The sequence below is a fragment of the Heterodontus francisci genome, chromosome 38 (assembly GCF_036365525.1).
Source record: "Heterodontus francisci isolate sHetFra1 chromosome 38, sHetFra1.hap1, whole genome shotgun sequence".
Lineage (NCBI taxonomy): Eukaryota > Metazoa > Chordata > Chondrichthyes > Heterodontiformes > Heterodontidae > Heterodontus > Heterodontus francisci.
The window spans coordinates 27,655,656-27,681,837 of record NC_090408.1 but is presented as its reverse complement, the minus strand read 5'-3'; the positions used below and the strand labels follow the sequence as shown (position 1 = coordinate 27,681,837).

Below are 26,182 nucleotides of genomic sequence, written 5' to 3'. Positions count from 1 at the left end.
AAACTATACATTAAATACATCCTGACCAGGAGTAAAGGAGTTAATCATAATCAGGGCTTCCATTTGGGTGTGTCAAAGGCAAAGGTTCCATGGATAATTGGAAAGGTTGGAGCAGCAATGAGATTCTTTTTAAATTCAGCATATAACAAATATGGGGGCTAATATAGAAGAAGACTGAGGATGATATATATATAGAAATAGACCAAAATGGGAAATTAAGTAAGTTAAAAGGGACATAACAGACTAACAGCCTAGATAAGTGGAAATAACAAGGGCTTTTTATAAGCACATAGGGATAGTGAAAGAAAGGATGAGAGCACTAACAGGCAGAGCCCTGGTTAATTTGGAATGAATCCAAGAGTGAAGAAATGACAGAAATGCATTAAGTATTTTGAATCAGCTTTTACAGAGAAAGGTTAAAGTTGGACAGTAGTTGTACCTGAAGAGGATGCAAAAGAGCCACCACGGGAAGATACCTGGCATTTAGCACCTTTGAAGAAAGAATAGAGAGTTAGGTTTGACAAGTAAAGGTGGAGGGGGGCTTTGGTTCTTGTTTGAGATGTAGTAGGGGTTCTGAAATATAGCAACATTGAGTGGGGATTCCAAGGTATTTTAGCATTGAGAGGGTGATCAAGAGGTAGAGGTCCCGGGGTTTGATTACGTTGAGGGACAGATCTTTGGGTTTGAGGTAAGGAGGTTGGATGCTCCTACCATTTTCCAGCATTGTAAGGTGAGGGTGTAATATGGAATTTGATTTACTGGGGAATTCTAAGATCTGGCATCAATGGCAGGGCTTGGAGATGGCGTGGGATCTGGCAGCACTGAATGAAGGATTTAAGATCGGTCAGTACTGAGAGGAGAGCGAAAAGGTTAAGTGAGAAGGTTTTCATCTTTGTCTCTTCCTCTGTGTCTCTGTCTCTAGAATGGCAAATGAACCCATGACTAATTTACTGAATACTTTTTAAAAATTACTCACATGATTTCCAGCATTCGAAAGGTCACACTTTACGATGTTTGCATGTTTCCATACAAAAAAAGAGTTACTTTTAAGCCTGAAAAATACTTTGCACTCAGCAATTTCTGTGTCACAGGGCAAGTGAGTGGGGTGAGGGTTGCAAAAATCAAGTCCTCAGTGAATGAGCAGTCTTGCTGTCAGTTATGAAAAAAACTCTAAAAATTTACCTCAGAAGAGATTACTTGTCTGATAAAAGGCCTGACATTCATGATTTTGTTTTTTTTTAAGTTGTTAATTTAAAAAAAAACTATTGTACACTTCCATGCTTTTTCACTTGATTGCAATGGAGGGAGGCCTTATCAACAGCAAATCCTCTGTTGTTGTTCGTGAATTATCTTTCTTGAAGTAAAGATTAGAATTTATGTCAGGTAAAAGCATATTGAGAATAAACCAGGGCCGACATTACTAACCTGACTTCCACAGAAATCAGCTAGACTCATGCCATGGGTGTTGTATTTCCCGTAAATTGCCTACTTCCCATTTTATGTCCTTTTTTGTATATTAGGCATAAATCCATTTTTATGTCATAATTTAAAAATATGTTTTAAAAAATGCATTGACTCCATCTGGTGGGCATTTGTGCATTAGTGGATACATTTACTGGCATCATTTATGACCTCTTGAAACAATCTTTTTTTTTTACATCGTAGCACATGTCTGTATATGTCTTTAAGAAGTACACAGTGCCATATTGTCATTTATGCATCTGTTGGATGAAAGTTTTTTCCTATGTAGGATTGTGCTTTAATGTTTCAATATTTTTCTTAATCTTTTAGTTGGTTAAGAATTAAAATTATATTGTTGGGATGATTGTTGTGACTAAAAATGTTTGGAGTTCTGTAGCTGACCACATATATTTGGGGTGGGGGAGGGACTCTTTAGAACATTATCCTTACATTCTGTTTTCCATTTCAGTAAATTTAATTCTCTTGTACTCCTCTTTTCCTGACCAACACTCAGTAATATTAATTTGTTATATGAATTGAATATGTAATAATTATATTTTGCTACTCTTCTGATTCCATTTCCCCAGCACTTTTCTGATGTATCCTTTTTTCAAAACAAATGATCAAATTCTGTTTTTAGTTGGGGTGAAACCAAAATTGGTTTCAATTCAGATATTCAGATCGGTCACATTTACCAAAGCAAACAAAGTCTTCTTGGGTTCAGTGACTTAGCCCTTTCTGTCTGGCCTGGAGTGTAACTTACTTTCCCAATTTATAGCTTGACCAGGGATTGAACAGAGAATAAAAGCAAAATACTGCAGATGCTGGAAATCTGAAATAAAAACAGAAAGTGCTGGAAATACTCAGCAGGTCTGGCAGCATCTGTGGAGAGAGAAGCAGAGTTAACGTTTCAAGTCAGTTCTGATGAATGGTCGCAGACCTGAAATGTTAACTCTGCTTCTCTCTCCACAGATGCTGATTGAACAAAGAACCCTTGTTACTGTACTTCGGCTTATTTGTTATAATATCTTAATTTTGGAGGGCACTTGGTCAAGGCTTAGGCAGATTTAGGATTAGCAATGACACACCGTGGATTATGTAAAACAAGATACTCGGGTGCACATGACACAATCCCCATAACTACTTGTCATGCAGGCCCCCACCTGCCAAGAATGAGGCACATTAATTTCACCACATGGACATTAAATTTCAAATTGTTGCTAGGAAGAAGAGAAGGCCTGTTCCAAGGGGTTGCCAGACCCATGGCTGGAAAGACATTTTTGCATATTAACAGACAGTGTTTGTAGACAAAGGAGCTATTCCCTGCTTCAATTCAATTCTCAAAGCCAGAGGTGGTTATACCAGTTGGTCACATGATTACCCTGCTGGCCAACTTGGGGAGTTTTAAATGGTCGAGACAGTGTTTGAACTGGCAGAAAGCAGAATGCTCCTGGACTGAAGCTGACCTCCTCTCCTGTCCTGTCGGCTGCCATTTCTTTCTCACGAACTCCAAAAACTGACTGAAGACACATGAACCCCAAGAGAGAAAAGTCTCCTACAGTGAACAAGGTTTAAGAAGAATACTGGACCCCAACGAAAAGCAAGATCAACCTACAAAAGGACTGTACAGTGAGCTCGAAGAACCTTAAACAAATAACTCTGCACTGGGGCTTGGTGAGGTGCGATGATGTGATGGCGCACCTTCTGAGGCAATCTCCTTATCCTCAGAGGTGGACTGTTGAGCCCCCGAGACCCCTCCTGGCCGCTGATGTGTTTCACCTGCAGGGAAAATCAGATTGATCAGTTTGATCAGCACCACAGATTGCAGCACATGTCCCTGACTGCATTTTGCCCACTTTTGTGTGAATCAACTTTTCTTCGCACACTTCAGTGCATGAGACAATCACCACTTAAACTGCCACCCAACTACCACCGCCCCCCCTCACCCCTTACACCCTCCCACCACATTATGGGTCACTCACTCTGACGGCTAGGGCCGCCAACCTCGCCATCTGCTATGGCGCGTCCTCCGTCCTCCCCTGCTAGCATCAAGGCATCCTCCTCCATACTTGTCAATATGCCTGATTGCCATGGCCACCAGCGGTCCGGGACCTCTCTCAGGCATTGTGAGCCCTTTTCTCCTATTTAAACAAGCACACCTAGTTTAGACATATGACTTGGTATTTCACACCCTCACCCATTGGGTTTGTTGTTCCATTTCAGCGCTACTGCAATGCAGTGTCCAATGTAAACACTGTTGGATCACCATGCATCCCACACCTGCCCATCCTGCATCCCAATACAATGCAGCAGGAAAGGACTGCTCATTGCTGATTTCCACATTGCATCATTAGGACAGACTGACCCTTCCCTGACACATTCACAATAACATTGATGAGGAGTACTCCTTACCCGGGCAGAGCGAAGCAGGACATTGAGCCGCTTGCGGCACTGGAGCCATGTCCTCCATGCCCCACAGCTGCTGCTGACCTCCTCGGCGACCTCCAGCCAGGCCCTCTTGGTCACTTCTGCGGGCCTTCTTCGGCCATCAGCGTTGAATAGTATGTCACACCTCGCCTCCACTGCCTGGAGGAGGACCTGCAGAGATTCCTCTGAGAATCTGGGGACTGTGGTGAACCTTCCCCCCTCCATCACTCTGGATTTCTTCTGCAAATGTTTTCCCCTTTCCTGGCCCTGGGCACTGTCAGTCTTCCTTCACTTCTTGACTTTCCAGTCAGATGGTCACCTCGGCAGTTACACTCACAACTCCCCCACTATATTCCCCTGAGCGTCTGCTCCATTGCACTGCTGTCTGCCGTTCTAAAGGGCTGACATTGGCCCCGCCCCCAAATTCACTGATTCAGCTGGCCGCGCGCGCGCTGTCAGGTGCCGAATATGCCGAGGAGCCGCTAACTGGCTGCCCCGTGCGTGATGGGTTGGCGGGCGGCGTGGAGTGGATTTGGTTTACTTGGCCGCTTCCGACCCGGCCGCCCCAGAGTCGCCGGGAGCCGAAAAATTGCGGCCCCTGTTACAGTAAGACCAGGTGAATCCTGGACCTCTTTCTCACCTGGCCGTAACATGATGCTTTCCGCATTGCGTAGCTCACCAGGTGTTAGCTCGCAACATTGCCAGTTCATCCCACTGCATGACCACTCAGCTGGGAGGGTGAGGGCATCAGAAACTTAGCTGGAGTGTCACCTACCAGACCCTGCCTGTTGACTTTTCCCCCAAACCTTAATTCACCTCACAATCCTACTTGCTGCACTCTGTTCTCTCCCATCTTCACAGAAGTGTCATATCAGGGAGTTTGTTTTGAGTGTAGTTTAATCCCAGGCTCAGCTAAAATTTAAACTAGTAATTGGTGAAGCATCCTACACAAAATAATCAGACTTATTTCTGAACCATATTCCCTGTAACTTTTGGAAAGTTTCTAGTTTGAACTTGTTTACATGAAAAGAGAAATAACATTCTTAGTTGAAAAACACATGTATGCAACAGCCCAGTCTCTGTTGACAGAATCCATTTTCACTGTTGTGGTTGGGCAACCTGTCTCAAACTTGATTTGCCTAATACATATATTGTTGCATATTGATTAAAGAAATGTCTCTGGGTGTGAAATACTGACACATGCTGAAATAAGTCATATTTATAATTGCTCATAGTAACTCATTACACTGGTGGTGCAGTAAATGCACAGTACAGTTAATTGTAAGTACAGTTAAAGTTTGACCTTGGCAATGTCCAGTTATGATGAGAATTTAACCCTAGTGGTTAAAATGTGTTATACTGGCTATATTTCAAAGCAAATTCCAATAGTGGTAGTCCTAATCTGAGTGGGTGATATTTCCTTTCAAAGTTGGATAAACAAGATAAAAATTTGAATCTTTCCTATTTCTATTCCCACCCCCAATCTCCCCACCACTCCTTCCCTTGTTGCTTGGTATCTGTTCTGTGCTCGTGAGTCCTACTACCAGAGCAGCTAAGAAGTAACACATGTACAAAATGATGGGATTTGATTTTGCTGTGATGCATTGCTTTGGAAGTATATAAAGCAGTAACAATTATCAGCAACAGCTATCAGTAAAATAAAGTGTACACTGTATCACCATAGACGTTACAATAGATTGTAAGTAACAGTAATGAGAACTAAAGCTGCCATTTGTAGGTTTTCTAGTTCATGTGTTAAGTATTTCCACTCTGCTTGTTGTTACAGTAGTTGTTCTTTGTATGTCACCAAACGGTTGCTATTGAAGCTCTGTGAATGGAATATATATTTTGCTCATTTTCTTCAGGGTGAAATTGGACATTATTGTTTTCTGGGTTGCAAACGGGTGCAATAAGGTCCAATTTAGGGGGACAACCTCCAATGTCACAACACCATTGGAAGCATGCCTGTTATACTATTGGTTTGGGTATTATAGAGGCAACCCAGGCAGGTGTTAGGCCCGTTGAAGATACTAACAAGGGACCTAAAGCCTGTTTTAGAACACAAGCCAGAAATTGGTTTTCCCCAAGTGTAGCAGCCGCCTGCATTCAGTTACCTGTTCTACATGCCTTTCTGGTGGTGGCCTCCAGGTGGAAAGGCTTTAAAAAAAATTCCTACCTCAGGTGGAGCCAGGGGGAGCAGGTGTTCTGCTCTTGGCTCCACATTTAAACCAAGGGCCACTGCCATCCACCACTTAATGCCCCACTCCCCCATGACCTGCACTGCATGAATGAAGCTGGGAGCACTATCTCACTATGGCTTAGAAATTGGTCAGTGCCTGAATCGGGCCATGATCCGCTTAATAAAACCATAAGCATATGTGGAAGCTTACACCATCTCTTGGCATCATATTGTCCAGGGGCAGCAGAGATAAGGAATCTGATCGGCCAAGTGACTGGTCCTTGGGGGTCTCGAGATAACTGGTGCTATGGCAGATGGAGAAACCATTGCCTATCAGTATTGTAGTTGATCATTGTGATATTAAGATGTCCCCTGAGGTATTGAAAACTGTGGATGCAATAAAGTCTGAAACAAAATGTATATTAGAAGCATCATGAGAAAAATTATTAAAATTGCCACTAAAAGCTGAACCAGTGAATGCCAACCATTTACATTTTTTATATTGATGTAGATAGCCTGTAGTCAAACAGTGTATGAATAAAAGATACTTATCAATGCTAACTTACAATTTAATATTAATCAGAAAATTCAGCAGTAATTGTTATTTATGTTTGAATATCGTGGAATAATTGTACTTTTATATTCTTTCAGGAAAACCGCATCAAAACCTCTAAATACAACGTTGTCACATTTCTGCCTATTAACTTGTTTGAGCAGTTCCAGCGGGTTGCCAATGCATACTTTTTGTTCCTGTTGCTCTTACAGGTTTGTGTTTTAAAATACAGTACAAAAGAACAGGAGTGGAACACATTCGTGATTGGCATCACGTGACTATAGTTACATACAACTTGGAGCTTAGCTGACATTTCTTTGACAGTGAAGTATTCAATAAGACTTTTATTAAATATTAGAAGTGAAATAATTTCAGTTAATGAAACAAGCTCTTGGATGCAATTAGCATCAGTTTTAGTGATTTCTAGATTTTATAGCATGTTCAAGTGATTCCTACAATTTATCATATGTTAAATTGAACTTGACAAATAGTACAATTTACCATTGGAATTTTCACATTAGCAAGCCCACCACCCCTTGTGAAATGAGTGGCTCAATATATGAGGTGATTTGTTATCACTAAAACGGATCTTATCAATGCTAACTTGGTATTCATATGTGCACAGTCTTCAATGGACACTTGATGTGTAAGCAGTACTCTCTCCACTGTTGGCCAGTTTGCACTGAAGTTCAGTAATTGAAGATCTATGGGAATGTAAAATTATCAACATTTAAAAAAAAAACAGGGAATGCACCATTTTCATTCTCTACAATACCAATTTTCCCCATTTTTTTCCCACCTGTCCCTGTGTAGCAACCAAGGGAGTTAGGGTGCAGCAAACAGGTACTCGAGGGCAGAAATTGCATTGGGGTTGGGGGTTGGATTATAACTACAATCTCACATGGCTGCTTTTCTGGAGTTTAGCTTCCTCACACACTTTAATATCCAGACCTCTGCAGTGGTTTGACTGTGTCTTGCTTTATTCAATGTTCAAGATCATTAGCATGTAAATTTGGTATGTTTTTTCCAAAACTAAGCATGGCATCAATTTTAGGGCAATGCTGAAGCCAAAATAGGAATATATAAAATCACATATTAAGTTAAAAGAACACACTTAGAAAGATTCCTTTTTTGCAACTTTGGATTCATATTTGGAAACTGAAAGGATTGGACATAAATATAATTTCTATCCCTTCATAGTTTACAAGGTTATAAACTACTTTTTTTCTAAGTTCTATTTTTATTTAATCAGTTTCAAATTTACCTTATGTTTGATTTGTAGTTGCCTTTTGTGTGCTAAAATTACAGCCTGGCCCTGTTGGTTTGAAATCACTTCAGATTGTTAGCTATTTGTTTTATTGAGCACAAAAAGCATTTACATAGAATGTACATCACAAAGACAGCTGATCCATTCTAGTGTTTATGCCTCATCAGTCTATTCAGCATCAGCTACTGAAAGAACATTTTAGATTTAGGACAATAAGGATCTTGAAGGCCAACATTCACTCGTAACTAAAATGTACTGCTAATCAAAATATATATTGTAAAAATGTTTGCACTCTACTCCTGTTAGTTCAGTCATTTAGTTCAGGTTACTGGATAATACAATGTTTTTCAATACTATAAAAATCTGTGGTATTTGCATTGGTTATTTTAAATCTCTGGATCACTTATTTTTTATGTAAGAAATGACTGAATCATGAGTAAATTGAGCTAAATTTCACAAGTATACAATTCTTATTGATTAAATCTTGATTTTTCTTCCAGCTAATTCCTCATATCTCCTCCCTGTCTTGGTTTACCACTATAGTGCCTTTAGTGTTGGTGTTAACTATCACCGCGGTCAAAGATGCTACAGATGATTTTGTAAGTACTTAATGAATTTTGGGTTGAGTGAGGTACAGTTAAACTAGTCATATTTGTTGTCATTGACACCCAGAGAAACCCTCTCTGAGGTGAGATTTTAGCCAGTGGCAGTAGCGATGGTTTTTCTCCTTCACTTTAGCTCTAACTTAATCAGCGGGGTATGAGGTGCTTTGTTGATGCAAGGTATAGTCTTAACTATTTTTGGGGCTCCTTTGGTTAGTACCACTTAACTCAAGTCAGCTGGATCACTTTGTTTCTCAAGCAAGATGTTAAATTGAGTGCTCCATCAACTTGTAACTTTACGATAAATGCTATGCATCAGTTGCTCTTGGTATACAAATGGAAATGGACTTGTAGTCTTGCACAATGTAGTTGAGGAAGAACCAATTAATTTATATAGTTGATAAGCATTGACTGTATTTTTTTTGGCAAGATCAAAGTTTTTTTTCCTTCTTTCATGGGATGTGGGCTTCACTGGCAAGGCCAGCATTTGTTGCCCATCCCTAATTGCATTTGAACTTAGTGGCTTGCTAGGCAATTTCAGAGGGCAATTAAGAGTCATTGCTGTGGATCTGGAGTCACATGTAGGCCAGCCCAGATAAGGACAGCAAATTTCCTTCCCTAAAGGAAATGAGTGAACTAGATGGGTTTTTACGACAATTGATGATAGTTTCATGGCACCATTACTGAGACTAGCTTTCAATTCCATATTTTTAATGAATTAATTGAAGTTAAATCCCACCAGCTGCTGTAGTGGGATTTGAACTCATGTCCCGAGGGCATGAGCTTGATCCTCTGGATTACTAGGTCAGTGACATTACCACTGCGCCACCATTTCCCCAATGGGTACGTTATGGTTTTCCATTCCATTTTTGTATAGTTCTTCTAGCAATGTAAATGATATGCAATGGAGGTGACCAACCTTTCAGAATTCAAGAGGCAGGAAGAAAGGTTTAATGCGCCAAAGAGCTCGAGTATTTGGGCCCATTTATGTTACAGCTCAGGTTCTGGGAGAGCAGACTGTGGGGCTGGTTGCGAAGAAGCTGCTGTGATTTTGAGGCCCCAACTTCATTTAAACCAGACAAGCATCCTGATGCAGCTCATCAGATTGTAACCTGAAACATTTACATTTGATGGGCTCCTCGGTTCCATCACTTGTGTAGGCTTTGACCAGCACAGTGTCCTATTTACGGCTTCAGATTCCAATTTCTATATTAATTGGGCCTAGTGCTTAAAACAAGCAGGTGCAGCTGGTGGTAGGCCCCCTTTCAATCTGGAGCAGGTCACATCACCAGTGTTAACGGGGCAGTAAGGGTACTGATCCCATGTTGTGGTCCTTATTGTCCAATTAACCCCAGAGGAAGCCTGTGAAAATTGACCCCAGTGTGTCATCAATACCCCTGGCAGTGCAGACTTTAACCATTAGGTTGTACAGTACCAGATTAGCAACCGAGAGGTTGAGCGTTCAAATCTATCTCCGTCTAGTTGGGGAATGGAGTTGGATAAATCTGCTAATTTGTGTGCTTATGAGTTGACTGCACTCACCTGCGGAAAGTGGTGAGGTAATTGGGCTGCTGCAAGGAAATAACTGGCTTCAATTAATTCAACAAAGGCCTTATATCAAAAATTAAATAATGGGTCATTTTTGAAAAAAGACATCCCAGTTCTTATCAAAAAAAAACCTTTGTCACATAAAAGCTGTCAGTGGACATATACAATTATTCTTCTTCATTTTTCAGTTTCGTTACAAGAGTGATAATCAGGTCAACAACCGACAGTCTCAGGTGCTCATTGATGGCAAGTAAGTGCAATATAAATTTTCAACCTGCAAAGGTGATTGAGTTAACTTGCTTGCTTAAGACTCCGTCTTTCCATTCAACTATTGTGACATTTAACAATTTTGTTTGAAGAAAGTGAATGCAACAATAAGAAACCTCAAGCAAGCCTGGAAGATTTTGTTCCTTCCAATCAAGCAACAGTTAACACCACACTGATTAACTTTTGAATGAACTTATGGTTAAGAATATCATTTTATGTTATAAGGATCTATTTGATAAGGCTGTATATGATTAAATAGTCTCCGTATCCTGTCTTTAAAGGACATAAAAAAAACTTTGGCGTATAACGATTGGTAAGTACAGTTATTGCAGAGAACGGGTAACAAATGCCTACCACATTACCCAGAGGCTTGTGCTGTTTTCCAGCACTGGCTAATTTTGGATCGGATCTGAAGCTGTGTTCAAGCTCCAGCCCCTATTGAATCAAATGGAGCTTTTCCCTGATGCAGGTGGTGCTTCCCTATAACTAATATTAATAGATCAACTTGAATGGAAATGAGCCTGAAAATGGCAGTTTTCCATTGAGAAGAAAACAGGACAGTATATAACCAACAGATACATTACCATGTTGTTTCCTCATGGATATTGGGAAAGTGCAACCCTTTCATTCACAAGCAGAAGAAAATGTAAGCTAATTTACTCACTGACCAAGCAATATCACTTATGTGTCCCTACCTCTTGCATTATGTACTTTTTCCATCAAAGTGCAGTTTTTAGATTATTATTTACAAGGCGACTCAATGAAGACCAAAGAACCACCGATACCTAACAGTAGCTATGAGCAAAACATAGAAGGGTGATTCAATAAAGGGCAGCCTGAGTTTGACATCTGTTCCACACAGGGGGAATGGAGTGGAATTTATTTAATCGTCATGTAGACGCACTTTCAGGCCACGGGTTTGTTATTTTCTCATGTCTGGTGAAGTTCGATCAACATCAGTTCTATTAGATTCACCAAGTTATTTCCTGTTTACACACTTGCTGCACAGGTGACTGTTTTAGAACCATAGAATTGTAGAAAAGTTACAGCACAGAAGGAGGCCATTCAGCCCATCATGTCTGCATCAGCTGAAAGAAACTAGCCACCCAATCTAATCCCACCTTCCAGTACCTGGTCAGTAGTCTTGCAGGTTGCAGCACTTCAGGCGCATGTCCAGGTACCTTTAAAATGAGTTGAGGGTTTCTGCCTCCGCCCACGATCTGGGCAGTGAATTTCAGACACCCACCACCCTCTGGGTGAAAAAGGTTTTCCTCATGTCCCCTCTAATCCTTCTACCAATCACCTTAAATCTGTGCCCTCTGGTAATTGACCTCTCCGCTAGGGGAAACAGGTCCTTCCTGTCTACTCTATCTAGGCCCCTCATAATTTTGTACACCTCAATTAAGTCACCCCTTAGCCTCCTCTGTTCTAAGGAAAACAACTCTAGCCTATCCAGTTGCGCTCATGGTGGAACACCGGTCGTCAACCTTTGGTTAACTGTGGCACCTTTGAAATCTGTCTTCTTGATGATGATGTGTACTTTTGGGGTCTTAACAGTTCTTACTTTATAGACCTTTCCTAGCTTGGTTATGTGCCATATAAGGTCAGTCATTACCAGACTGCCCTTCCATGATGGTACTTCAAGCCTTTTTTAGGTCATTATCATTGTTATTCATGGGGTCTCCAGATTCATGTTTCCTTGCTGTGTATTCATCCACAGTGACCACTTAACGAGATGGATATGCGCTTGTCCTGTTTCACAGCTATTTGGCTAGACGTGTTTACAGTCTTTACTGATTAAAAAGCTAACAGTCTCCCTGGTGTAATCCACAGTCTAACGACTTTTAAATAAAGGGTCTTTACATAGTCTGAATTAACTCTTTCCATCATTTCTTGGCATGTCATAACTTGTACAGAACTTTAGCCAACATAATGCTTTGTGATTATGTTACACACGGAGTACAATTTTAACTGTTATACTTAAAGAAATGACAACTAAGTTCTAACAGTTCTATCATAAAATAAACGCAATCCCACATTGCCACTGGGAGGAATTAGAAGGACGTGTACCTAACATCAACATTTTGTGTCACATCGCCTAATACTAGATTTATCTCAGACCCTGACGCCCACTGCCGCCACTCACGCAACCGCGCGCCCTCCCCGGCATGCCCACCCCCCCCCACCCCTGCCCCGACGCTGTATGCACAGTTAGGCCACGGGCTGTCGTTTGACTCAACTGTTTTAAGCTATTTTTCATAAATGATCGCCAACCAATAGAGACTCGTTTATGAATCTGCTAATTAGTTGGCCAATGTTTGATCACACAGTGGAGTTCAAACTATTTGCTTTTATCATCATCTCTTCATTGATGGAACGTTTGAAAATGTTTTTCTGCCAGATGGTTGCAGCTACTTTGCAGTGTGTTAATTGACTGTTAGAGGAAACAAAAATGCAAGTGGGGTTGTGTGCATGTGTAGAACTGTCGAACCAGCAAGGCTGGTTCCCCAGCTCAGTTTCATGGTTTGTCTGAAGCTAGAGTTGGTAAATGGTTGGTTTTATATTTGTAATGTGGTGCAATTATCAGACTGGCAGCATGGCATGATTGATGGCTGTAGAAAAACTCTATGCTGAAAAAGGACATTTTATTGTATTGTCTTTTTGTCCAATGTGAGAAACTTCTTGCAGAGAAAGCTGTAAATTATGGTTTTCGTAGCAGGACCATAATAGGTTATACTGGTAGTTGGTGATAGTTTATTTTGTGTGCTTGGGATGTGGGAAATACTGACATCGTTAATCACCCTAAGAGCATGAAGAATTAACCATGTCGTGTGGGACTAGAGCCTTATGTAGGTGAGAGTGAATATGGGAGTTGGGTCTCTCCTGAAGGATATTAGAGCAGAGGAGGTTTGATAGATGTTTCTTAAATCATAAAGGATTTAGATAGAATAAATAAAGAGAAACTGGCAGAAGGGTTGATAACCAGAGGGCAGAGATTTAAGTTGATTGGCAAAAGAACCAGAGGCAACATGAGAAAAAACTTATTTACACAATGAGTGGTTAGAATTCGGAATGCACTGCTGATAGGGTGGTGGAAATAGATTCAATAGGAGCTTTCAAAAAGAAATGGATCAATACTTGAAGGAGAAAAAAAATTGCAAGGATGGGGGACAGAGTGGGGGAATGAGATGAGCTGGATTGTTCTTCGGAAGAGGCCGTGCAGATTCAGTGGGTGAAATGGCAGCTGTCCTATTCTATAATTCTATATTAGTGATCTAGATGTTTTTCTTGCAAAAGTCTGGCAACTTTCATGGTTACTTTTCTGGTGCTAGCCTATGAATTAACTGATTTATTGAATTCTAAATTACAATGGTGGAATTTGAATTTGTGACCCCTTGGGATTCTAGTCTGCTATCATCGTCACTAGTTCAAGGCACTCCATGTCGAACAATATTATGGGGGAATTTGCTTCCTCCAATTTCACTGGGGAAAAATTATAAAGGAATATAATTCCCATAGAAAACCCTATTTGAACTTAATTATCACATTTTATAACCAATTTTTAATCAGTGGTATAACTAGGTTAGTATTTACATCCCACTCCTGATACTGATTTTATATCACACATGACAATTATCAGTTCAGAATAACTTGTTCTTCAGGTGTTTATAATTTATTCTTTTTATGTTGTCTTTGTGCTTCTTTCAAAATTAAGCTCAGCAGATGTTCTCCAAAGGTTTAAGCTTTTGAAATTTGCTCGGTTAATTAGAACTCGTAGCAAAATGCAATCAGCATATATTTACAGGGCTGGCTCTGAGTTATCAAGATAGATTTGTGTAACACCACGGATGGAAGCTGCTGAATAAATACTTAAAGCTAATTGTAGAATGCGTTGCTGCTAAGTGGCTGGGGTTTGTGAAACCTTGGGATCCCAATAAGTACAGCAGACTTTCAGGTACATTATAGTATTCAAAGTTATCACCTTAATCTCCATGGTTATAGTTTAATTGGGACTAGTTATACTAATGCCGTGAATCTGCTATTCTGGTCCCACATCTCTGGATAGAAGTGTAATTGCCTGGCAACTTTCAGAACTAAACTGGAGAAATTGCAGGCCACCATGAAACTTGAGTAGGCAATCTATGATACAATGACCAAGCAAACCTAATACCGCAGAGAGGGAGACCAATTACAAATTTCGCGGGAGTATTAGTTGCATTTCTATGTGTTCACCTACATTTTTGACAACTGTATAAAACTGTTACATTTTATTTGTCAAATTATGTTGAACACTTGAGAGAGAGAGAGCCCTTTTTTTAAGAATTTCAAGTTACTCTGACATTTTAAACAGAGATTTGATGGCATCAGTTTGTAACCTTCTCATGAATTACACTAAAGAAGAATCAATGAAATTACTAGGTTACAGTGGTCAACTTTACCCTGTATGTGGTGCAAGTTGAAGAGAACAAAACTGTCCATATTTTAGCCTAATTGGCACTAAAGTTGTCAGTCTCAGTCTGGCCACAGTGATGGCTTGTGTAGGAAGTCCAGTCTGAGGGCACTCGGTGGCACAGTGGTTCGTGTTCTATTCCAGAAAGCCAGTTAGTGAAGGATATTACTGGGCTCTCAAATTCTGTGCACTGCATTTTTTGACTCAATAGCATGGTATTTCTGTGGTTCCATACAAATAAACAATCTTTTCCATTGCATTGTCCTTTGGGTAACTAACGTTGTGTTTTGGAAGTTTGGACAAAAGATTCTGGCAGTGTGTTAATATTTGCAGTCATTCCCACATACCAGGTTCAAAATCACTGCTGCTAAGGAATTACTTTTAACATTTGTCCATCAATAAATAATCCTTGCTATCAACTGCAACCAATATAATTGTTCTTTAACTCTTTGCATCTCGTTATTCTGTACCCCCTTAAACTATAGTACACTGACTACTTTGAAGTGCAACATGAAAGGAAAGTAATTAAACACATTTTAATCTTTTTGCAGTGGATTTTGCTTTTCAGAAGCGCTCTTGTTGTGCCTGCTTGGTCCTTGAGTCAGTAATGCACGACGCGGCAACGTGAAGCAGATGGGAAATATTTATGAACATGGCTGAATTGTTTGCATCTGTGTAGGATTAGAAAGTCTAGTTTGTTTTTGCTTTATAAGAACTACATCATCTGCATGAGGATTTAAAGCAAGAAAAGCATTCTTCTTGAATGAGTGGGGATGAAGTATAACATTTTCCACATATGTTTACCCAGGCTACAGAATGAGAAATGGATGAACGTTCGAGTAGGCGATGTAATCAAATTGGAAAACAATCAGTTTGTGGCTGTAAGTACTTGTTGAGAACCTAATTATTTATAATTTGTTTTTGGGATGTGGGCGACCCTGCCAAAGCTGTATTTATTGCCCATCCCTACTTAGCACTGAGTAGGTGGCAGTGGGCCTTCTCCTTGAACAGCTTCTGTCTAATTGTATTGAAAGTTGTGCCCCCGATTATAATTTATTTTTAACTATGTTAGTTCTTCATTCTTCCAGTCTGCAAAATTCCCTGACCATACAGGAATTCAACTATGATTCAGCTCTGCCTCGTGTTTATTTCAAAATGAGATTGTGATTTTAAGCAGCGTTTAATTAAAGACAGTCTAAAGCTAACCAGGCTATTTCAGATTAATTAATCTTATAACTTTAAAGCAAAATGCACTTACACTTCATTGGCAGAATTAAACTTTCTGTTCTGTATTGTATAATGACCCTGTCCTTAAAATGGCGAGTGCTAATTGTATATTAAGAATGATATATTCATGTACGCAGATGCCTGGCTTTATCACTAATGGAAACCATCTTTAAAATAATAAGGTTTCTCAGCTGTAACCGTAAACTGATGAGCACATTCAAACGTTCCAAGTTCCTGATCAAACAATAATTCCTGAATGGCCCATTCAGCAAATAGACTTTCTGATCCTAAAGGGACAGGCCATTTCAAACAGAGCTTCACTTTCATAGAAGAGTTCAGTAATATATTGGAAAATATTCCCATCATTAAAAAACAGTGGATCATCAAATTCACCATAACACAACAGGATGTATACACGCAACTTATAACTATAACACTTGCTTTCTCTCACACTAATCTATAGTGTGAACAGTTTCTATTTTTAGCTGTGCTTGTCTTTACCTCTGGCTTATCGATTCCATGTCACTCCCATGCTAGCCCTTCGAGCTCCATATCCTTTTACTTTACTTACTCATACTGACTTGTCTGTCTCCCCAGTCTAGCAAAGTGAAATAAACTGTATAACATTATTTTAATGTAGCATCCTGCTTAACCTCTTCCAGGCCCATACTGCTTTCTTATTTGCATTTCTTGCCTTCAGCCTTTGTGTCAGTCTGATTTTATGACTTTCACGCCCTTTCTTTCAAATCTCAAGACCGCCCCTCCCTGCTCCCCTTCTGTAATCCAGAACTCCATAGACCCATGCTACAAATGTCTTTATATCCTCACTACATTCCTACGAAGCTCCACCACTCCACCCACTTCTACCAAAGCCTAGACAAACATCAGTCATTCCCTAAGCTCACAATTTTCCCAGGTTCCCCTTTTACAATAAAAGAACAGTACTTCTAATTAAATCGAGGAAGGAGAAATATTTGGATGAAAAATACAATTAGATCTTGAAATAAATGGAATGACCATCTTAAACATTTCTGTACAGTCAGTTGAATGGGAAAAAAGGCATTTTCTGTCAATTACGTTTGCAGTTTCTTGTTTCAACATTCTCTGTTATTCTTGGATTATTGACAGTTTTTTTTAAAGTTTGTTTTGCCTTGCCTCAAGTTCACACTCACTGGATCATCCTATTCAGGCCTTGACCCCCACCCTCCAGCCTCGCTGGGTATGCATGTTGATAGAGCTCTCAGCTTGAGTTCAAACTTTAAAATCCTTCTGTGTTCTAAAACTACTTGGCCAGTGCCTCATGTTTCCATGCATCATAAGGGAGTTTTATGATTGTACTTCTAAGCGGTGGGGAAGTCCTCCATCAAATGTCACAACTTTCTATTCACTTGTGCCACTCAGTCCCAGCAATTCACTGCTCATTTTTTATAGATGAACCATAATTATAGGAAAGCAGTGTTGCTGTTTTAGAATGCTAATTGACTTGTGTTTTTCTGAAATTTGATTTCAATTGTTTTTTTTTCTTATCCTTGACTTGTCCCATTTGCTTTCAGGCTGATCTGTTGTTGCTGTCGAGCAGTGAACCTCATGGACTCGGTTATGTCGAAACAGCTGAGCTTGATGGGTAAGAGTCTAGTGTGCTCTGTGCAGTCCTACAAAAGCAGGTTAACTTGTTAATAAATGGGGTGCTGAGTTGAAATGAACCTTTGAAGTAGAGGTGGCAAGGAACTAAATGGCCAATGGAATCAGTAAAACGTTATCCAGTCTTGTAACAGGTAGATATTCCAGACCTTGTGGTGTTACATTTTTATGCTTCTTCAAGAAACAAAATGGGTCTAGTTGCAGGGATGTGGGACAAGATAATTCTCTCCCTGCCCAGAGTCCATCTCTTCTTCATCACTAATTGACACTTATCATGGGGATGACAGCTTTCCTTCAATGCAGCAGCTATTGTAAACCCCTTTTTAAAGAAAGCATTTGCAATTCTGCTCCCCCTCCTGCATGGAAGAAATTTTGCCCAATCCCCAATATGTTCTCCTCTATCAGAGGTTGGTGATGTTTAGGCTGCAGGTCTGTTTGTGGTCAGCAGCGAGTCATGATTGGCTGTCAAAAGGTGTATTCAGGAGATACCAAGCCTGTCTATTTTGTTCTGATTTCTTTCCACAAAATGCTTGCTTTAGCTGGTATTCCATTCCTTGGCCCAACCACCATCTGACAAAATCTACCCAATAGAAATAAGTGAGCAGGAATGATGGGCAGGCCTGTGTTTCAAATTAGTGATTTCCTGATTTGTACCCAAAAGTTCCTGCTGCCTTTGTCTGAAATCACTTCTATTTATGAATTTTCTCAGTATTTCTTTCTCCTCAACAGTCACATCTTCCAGTTGCCCCCAGTGTTCTCCTCTGCACCCTCCCAGTGTGTATGCACATACACACACACCCACATACACATAAATATATAATACATACACATGGACATATATATACACATGGACATTGTTACGACCAGGCGTGGAAGGGGTCTCAGGCTCCCCTCTTGCCCCTTCTCTGGTTTGACTGTATCAGGGTTTATCTTTAAAACATAATGATTTTAGCTTACCACCTCAGTGAGCCCTTGCTCACTGCACATTGCAATTACAGCAATTGCAAATGAACCAGTCAGACAGGTTTTCTTGAGTTTAAACAAGAAAGATACAAGTTTATTAATCTTATCACTCAAACCCGGTTAAAAATCAATAAAATACGCGATGTATCCACACTCATATGCACACGAGAGGCACACACACATACATATAGATACAGAGGGGAGGAAAGAATTGGGAGGTTAAAGTGGGGTTGGCAATAAAGGGAATACAGGTACTGTCTTTAGTGTCCTTGCAGTAGTGTCCTTGATTGAAGTGAAGGTCTTGGAGTCCTCATTGGGGCCAGGTGCACAATTTCAGGTACCAGAAGGAATAAGAGAGGCTTTGTCTGTAGTCTTGAAGTGTAGAAGCTGCCACTGTGGGTTCCCTAGGACTTTGCTGGAGTGAGAGACATAGAGAGAGACTTTTTCTCATCCAGTCCAGTTGTAATCTTTTGTTCAGTCTGAGGCACAACTCAAAGAACCTCAGCCTTACCCTAGCTGGTAGGTCATGTGACCATCTCTTTGTTTGAAGACCGCATTTGTTGACAACGTGAATGGTAGGTGGCGCTGTTTTGGCACATGCGCAAATACAGCATGTGTCACGAAAACGTCACAGATTGCGACTGTAGCAGCTGCCAGGACTAAAGATGGCGCTGCTCAAAGAATCACACAGAGGCAACCTAACAAACACGTGGCAGTATACAATGGCCGGAGTGAGAGAGTGGAGCGGGGGCCGGGGAGAGCAGCGCTGAGGGCGTCGGGGGGAGAGGTGGGGGAAAAGAGAGGGGTGTTTAAAGAGAGGGGGAAAGGAGGGAGGGGAGAGGGGGGAGGGGAGAAAGGGGGGAGGGGGGGAGAGGTGGGGGAAGGGGGGAGTGGGGAGAGGTGGGGGAAGGGGGAGGGGGAGGGGGGAAGGGGGAAAGAGAGGGGGGGAAAGAGAGGGAGGAGGGGGGGAAAGAGAGGGAGGAGGGGGGGAAAGAGAGGGGGGAGGGGGAGGGGGGAAAGAGAGGGGGAGGGGGAAAGAGAGGGGGGAGGGGGAGGGGGGAAAGAGAGGGGGAGGGGGGAAGGGGAGGAGAGTGGGGGAGGGAGAGGGGGGAAGGGGGAAAGAGAGGGGGGAAAGAGAGGGGGGAGGGGGGGAAAGAGAGAGGGGAGGGGGGGAAAGAAAGGAGGGAGGGAGGGAGGGGTGGGGGTGAAGGGCGGGAGTGGGGGAGAGTGGGGGGGGGAGCAGCGGAGCGGAAGAGGAGTGCCTTTTTCTGTGCATGCGGCAGAAACACAACAGCAAAAGACTTACCGGCCAGTCCCTGGACCCGGCGACACCGAGGTCTTCGCACACTCGCTCCCCACAGCTCTCTACGGCCTCTCGCATCTGGCCGTCTCCATTCAGCCGTTCCCTCCAGCTGCGGATGCCCAATCCAGTTGCTTCTCCCCGACTTCTCCACAGTACCTCAGGCATTGCAACTGTCTGGTCCCTGCATTTTGCATGCTCCCTCTCCCCACCCCTCCCCCCTCTCCATCTACCCCTCCCCCCTCTCCATGTACCCCTCCCCCCTCTCCATCTACCCCCCTACCTCCACCCCTCCCTCTACCCCCCCCCCTACCTCCACCCCTCCCTCTACCCCCCCCCCACCTCCACCCCTCCCTCTACCACACTACCTCCACCCCTCCCTCTACCCCCCTACCTCCACCCCCCCTACCTCCACCCCTCCACCACAGTTGAATATCTGAAGTGCAGTTGCAAAGTCGGGGAAATAGCATGCAAAACAAAGCCTCAACAATTCTGGGGTTAATTATTGAGAAGTTTTATTAAGTTCATTAAGCATCCGAGGAACTGCTGTGCTTGGATACATGAGTGTTGTGTTTCCAGCATTCCCGTTAGACAGACAGGCCGAGTCTCTGCTATGCACAGCTAAAGAGATTGTTCCTGGAGAGCCTTGTGGTGAATGAACGCTTGGCTCTCTATTCCACTACTGTATTGTCCATGTGAAGAAGGCAAAGTCACAAGAGTCTGAGCTCAGTCTATTCTTGTTGAATGTTCCCCAAACGCATCCCAATGTGCACTCCCAAATCAATGCAATGTTCCTTTCCACATCGTGACCAGCTCCGCAGCATGATCCAGTTGCCTTCGTTGCTTGAATGCTGACCTTAAGTCTCAAGGATTGTTTTCTCGACGGCATGTTTTACATGAAAAGAAATAAAGCAAATCAGAGTCAGAGCTTGCCTCCCTCCATCCACTGAAATTACTGTTGTGCACACCTTTTTAAGTTCTGCAGTGAAGGCACCAATTGATAACGTCGCCAATGAAGCACTTATTACCCACCTCAGATGCAGGAATCAGCACATCCTTGCATCCTCTCCTGCACTGCCTCCTTTGCTTGAATGCCGTCCTTAAGTGTCAAGGATTGTTTTCTCAAGGGCACGTTTTACATGAAAGGAAATAAGGAAAGAACATCAGTGTCAGAGCTTCCCTCCCTCCAATGAAATTACTGTTGAGCATGCTGTGTGTTCTGCGGTAAAGGCATGTACTGATAACACCGCCAATGAATCACTTAGTACCCACCTCAGCTGTAGGAAGCAGGATGATGTTACTGTCCCTATCTCGTGATGGTTCAAAGCTGCTCTCAGGGAAAACATGAATGATGTGAGGGTGCTGGAAAAGAAGCACATTTCTTTTGGGCTATGAACACAGTTCCTGGAGGGGTGTTGGAATGTCGTGACTTTCAGATCTACTTAGTGGGGAGTGGCGTTTGGCTCTTACAAAGTCAAAGGGGGTTTCAATGTATTTTGATTACCCCTATTGGCAAAACCAATCTTGTTAATTGAATCAGGGAGCACTCCCATTGTCTCTCTATTCAACTGTCTGTCAGCTAGTCCTTGTCTTCTCAGAATGCAAATATGCGGCCATGTTTTTAGCTGTTCAGTTCTGCTTCATTTCTTTTTAAAAAATAATTTGCAATGTCCAGTAAGAAGTTTCAAGCAGCGTCCCATATGATGAAATTAATATGCTTCCATTTGGCAGTGTGATTTCCGTCACAACATATATATAAGATACATAAATACACACAAACACGCACTGACACATATATACACGCATCTGCAATATCGACCTGTTACGTGACTGCAATAATATTATTGATTCACTGGCCATGGAATTATTTACTCCTCTACTTAGAAGGTTCACTTCAATTCAGGTGCCAGCAGTGGCTCAGTAGTAACGGACTTAGCTCCAATTCAGAAGGTTGTGGGTTTAAGTCCCACTCCAGAGACGCAGTGCAAAATCTAGGCAGACACTCCAGTGCAGGACTGAGGGAGTGCAACCACGATAGAAGTATTGCCTTTTGAGTGAGATGTTAAACCAAAGCCTTGTCTGCTCTCTCAGGTGGACACAAAATGTTCGATGGCACTAAAAGCAGAACAGGGGTGTTTTACCCTGGTGTCCTGACTAATTTCTTTCCTTCAACCACTATCACTGAAACAGATTATCTATTATTATCCATTGCTGTTTGTGGGATCTTTATGTGCACTGACTGGCTACCACATTTCCTACAGTACAATAGTGATAACACTTTAAAGATATTTAATTCACTTTAAAGCATTTTAGGGCATCCAGAGATCAAAATCTTTTCTTTGTTTCATTCTTCACTGAGGAATTGAGAAAATTCTCAGGGAAGACTAATGTAATTTGGAAAGTCGCACATCCCCTATTAGCTTCCGAATGTACAATGAGAAGTAAGCCCTGTGTAAATGTTGCCATTATGAATCATAATATTGAGTTATAATTGGCAGTTGATGAGCATGACAAAATATGTAACTGGGACAGGAACTATTAATTTTGCAACGTTAATTATATTCAGTGTGTAAAATGAGGCTAGAGAGGAAGATATTTGAATATTTCATTTCTATTCTCAGTTAAAAGGGACAGTCTGATTTTTACTGAAGAGGAAAAACGGCACCAAAGAATTGAATGCATGGAAAATTCCTACTCCATGTGGGCAATAGCACAGGTTAATTTCTTATCCTTCCATCGATGTGATCTTCACTTTAAACTAGCGTAGACTAAAATGCAGCTTTTTCCCTCCACAAAATGATGTGGTTGCTCCTGCTGACTGGAATTGTCATCCCTTTTTTTATTCTTTCGTGGGATGTGAGCATCGCTGGCAAGGCCAGCATTTATTGCCCATCCCTAGTTGCCTATGACAACTGAGTGGCTTTCTAGGCCATTTCAGAGGGCAGTTAAGAGTCAACTAAGAGTCATATTGCCGTTGATCTGGAGTCACATGCAGGCCAGACCAGATAAGGATGGCAGATTCCTTTCCCTGAAGGACATTAGTGAACCAGATGGATTTTTACAACAATCGATGATTGTTTCATGGCACCATTACTGAGACTAGCTTTCAATTAATTAAATTAATTCATTAATTGAATTTAAATTCCATCAGCTGCCGTGGTGGGATTTGCACTCCCCAGGGCATTAGCCTGGGCCTCTGGATTACTATGTGTTACAATGCCCTCTTTCCAAAAAACAACATTCTTCCTTCAAAATACCTGAGCACACCATCATTTTAAGTGCTTCAAAGCAAGCAGAATTAACTTGATATTCCCCACCCTGTTTTCTAAAATCATTATCCTGAACCACACCTTAGTAAGTTTTCTTTCTGCCATTACCAACTGTTTGCACTGCTGCCTTTGTAAAATAATCATGATAGAGGATTGTTAATGATCTGCCTTGGCAAAGATCCCCAAATAATGCCAGTCAGTCACAGGGATAATGGGTTGGAATTGTTGGTAGTTGAGCACATTTTTCTTGCAGCTTTCTCCCTTGCTGCCACTTCAGTTTTAATCATCTGCATATTTTAAAGTGTTACTGTTCTTTTTTTTTAACCTTGCTTAACAATAAAGCCAAGTTTACAGCTGGTTACTTAACAGCTGATTAGTTATTTTATAGAACCTCGAGCACTATGGTCCAGTCTCAAATTTTAACAAGTGCCCATGAGCTCAACACTTATAAAGTGGAGCCACCTGGTGACTGTAACTAGTTGTTGCAGTTATCTGGTGGAAATATCCTTCACTGTGAGAGAGTCAGATCACTCACACTTCAAAACAAGCGACTGATTAAAGTACTTATGGAGAAAGAATGAAAGAATTTGTGTTTATATAGAATCTGTCATGTCCTTGAGATATTCCAAAACTCTTTCCAACCAATAAAATACTTTTGAAGTATAGTCACTTTTGTAACGTAGGAAGCAAGGCAGCCAGTTTACACACAGCAAGCTCCCACACACAAAGAGCCTAATAACCAGCTGATCTGTTTTTTAGTGATGTTGGTTGAGGGATGAATATTGGTTAGGACACCAGAGAGAATAATCCTGCCTTTTTTTGAAATAGTGTCATTGTATCTTTTACTCCACTCGAGAGGGCAACAGGGTTTTGGTTTAACATCCCATCTGGAAGATGGCCCTCCCCGGTACTGCACTGAAGTGTCATAGAGTCCTTTACGACTCAGAAGGAGGGCATTCGGCCCATCGAGTCCATGCTGCTCTCCTTGGAGCAATCCAGTCAGTCCCACTCCCCAGCTCAATCCCTGTAGCCCTGCAAGTTTATTTCTTCCAAGTGGCCATCCAATTTCCTTTTGAAATCATTGATCGTCTCTGCTTCTACCACCCTTGCGGGCAGCGAGTTCCAGATTATTGTCACTCACTGTGTAAAAAAGTTCTTCCTCACATTCCCCCTGCATCTCTTGTCCAAAACCTTCAATCTGTGTCCCCTAGTCCTTGTACCATCAGTTAATGGGATCAGTGTTTCCTTGTCTAACTTATCTAAGCCTGTCACAATCTTGTACACCTCTAGTAAATGTCCCTTCAATCGTCTTTGCTCCAAGGAAAACAACCCCAGCTTTTCCAACCAAACCTTATAACTAAACTCCCCCATCCTCGGAACCATTCTGATAAATCTCCACTGCACCCTCTTAAGGATCCTCACATCTTTGCTAAAGTGTGGTGACTGGAACTGGATGCAGTACTCCAGTTGGGGCCTAACCAGAGCTTTATAAAGGTTCAGCATAACTTCCCTGCTTTTGTACTCTCTGCCTCCTATTTATGAAGCCCAAGATCCCATATGCTTTGCTAACCACTCTCTCAATGTGTCCTGCCACCTTCAAAGATTGATGCACATGCACTCCCAGGTCCCTCTGTTCCTGAACACTCTTTAGAACTGTGCCAATAGGTCTATATTGTCTCACCCTATTCTTTCTGCCAAAATGCATCACCTCACACATGACTGTATTAAATTCCACGTGCAACTTGTCTGCTCATTCTGCTAGCCTATCTATGTCCTGTTGCAGGTGCTTCGTAACATCCTCACTGTTTGCAACTCTTCCAAGTTTTGAAATTCTACTCTGTATTCCATAATCCAAATCATTTATATATTGCAAAAAAAGCAGTAGTCCTAGCACTGACCCTTGGGGAACACCACTGTCTACCACCGTCAGTCTAGAAAACAACGGGCTGAATTTTGCCAACACCTCAATGTCGGAAGTCGTGGCGGGGCGGGGGGGCCAGAAAATCCCTCCGGGAGAGGCCTGCTACGGGCCTCGATGCTGGGAAGGCCCGGCCCCATATTGCCAGCGGCGGCAAGGCCGCGTGGCAGCCTCCCTGCCGCTTGGTGACAGGAGCAGAATTTAAATATGTTAATTCATGCAAAGTAATGAATTAATGACTTACCTGCTCCCGTTGGCTGTCCCGCTCCGATATTGCGGTCGGTTGCCGGGACTCCCGTGCCTTCGGATCTTTGTCCGGAGATTCGATGCAGGGCACTAGTGGGGAGGGGGGAGGAGGTAAGTTTTCAGGGTCGGGGAGTGAGGTGAAACGTTTTTGATTGGTCTAGAGGGTGGTGGGAAGGGGTAAAGCTTCTAGTTTATTAACTTTGTGGGGGGAAGGTCAGGATCACAAGGCAAGTGTTTTTTTTGGTGGGGGAGAGAGCAAGTAATAAATGTTAAGATTATTGGGGGGTTGGTGGGAGAATGTCGCGATAACTTTATTCACTTTTTTACACTTGTGTTTCTTTAAAAATTTAAATTCGATCGAAGGGCTGGAAGCCCTTTAGAAATGATGTCATCGGAGGGTTGGGGGAGGGGGGCGCAGTCCACCCCATCATGTAAATGAACCGCGTGTTGCATTTCACAGTGCCTCCGCGGAGTAGAGCCCGTGTGTGTGGGCCGCCATTTTTTACCGCCACCCCCAACTGTAAACATAAACTCCAGGCCAACCATTTACCACGACTCGCTGTTTACTGTCCTTGAGCCAATTTTTTATCCAATTGGACACTAATCCTCCTATTCCATGAGCCTTAATTTTGTTAACCTGCCTTTTATGTCGTACTTTGTCAAACGCCTTCTTAACATCCATATAGACAATATCTGCTGCATTCCCTTCATCGAGCCTTCATCTACTTCAACCCAGAACCTTCTGACTGAGGCAAGTGCATTACCAACTGAGCCAGGCTGACATTGGAATCAATTAAACACCTAATTGATCTCTCCCAAGCTCTAAGCTAAATGGAACCGATCCAGTTTGAAGTATGCTCTTTA

The 26,182-nt window shown here is 42.0% G+C and overlaps 1 protein-coding gene across 12 annotated transcripts in view; it reads left to right on the top strand.

Moving 5' to 3' along the window:
• The window catches only part of atp8b4 (ATPase phospholipid transporting 8B4), a 251,477-nt gene that overhangs the window by 135,653 nt on the left and 89,642 nt on the right, over window positions 1-26,182 (top strand). For all 12 annotated transcript variants that reach the window (XM_068017953.1, XM_068017955.1, XM_068017959.1 and 9 more), the window contains 5 exons: window positions 6,719-6,832; window positions 8,388-8,486; window positions 10,226-10,287; window positions 15,563-15,635; window positions 17,535-17,605. In XM_068017953.1, coding sequence (XP_067874054.1) covers window positions 6,719-6,832; window positions 8,388-8,486; window positions 10,226-10,287; window positions 15,563-15,635; window positions 17,535-17,605 — 419 coding nt within the window. The remainder of the gene's footprint in view (window positions 1-6,718; window positions 6,833-8,387; window positions 8,487-10,225; window positions 10,288-15,562; window positions 15,636-17,534; window positions 17,606-26,182) is intronic.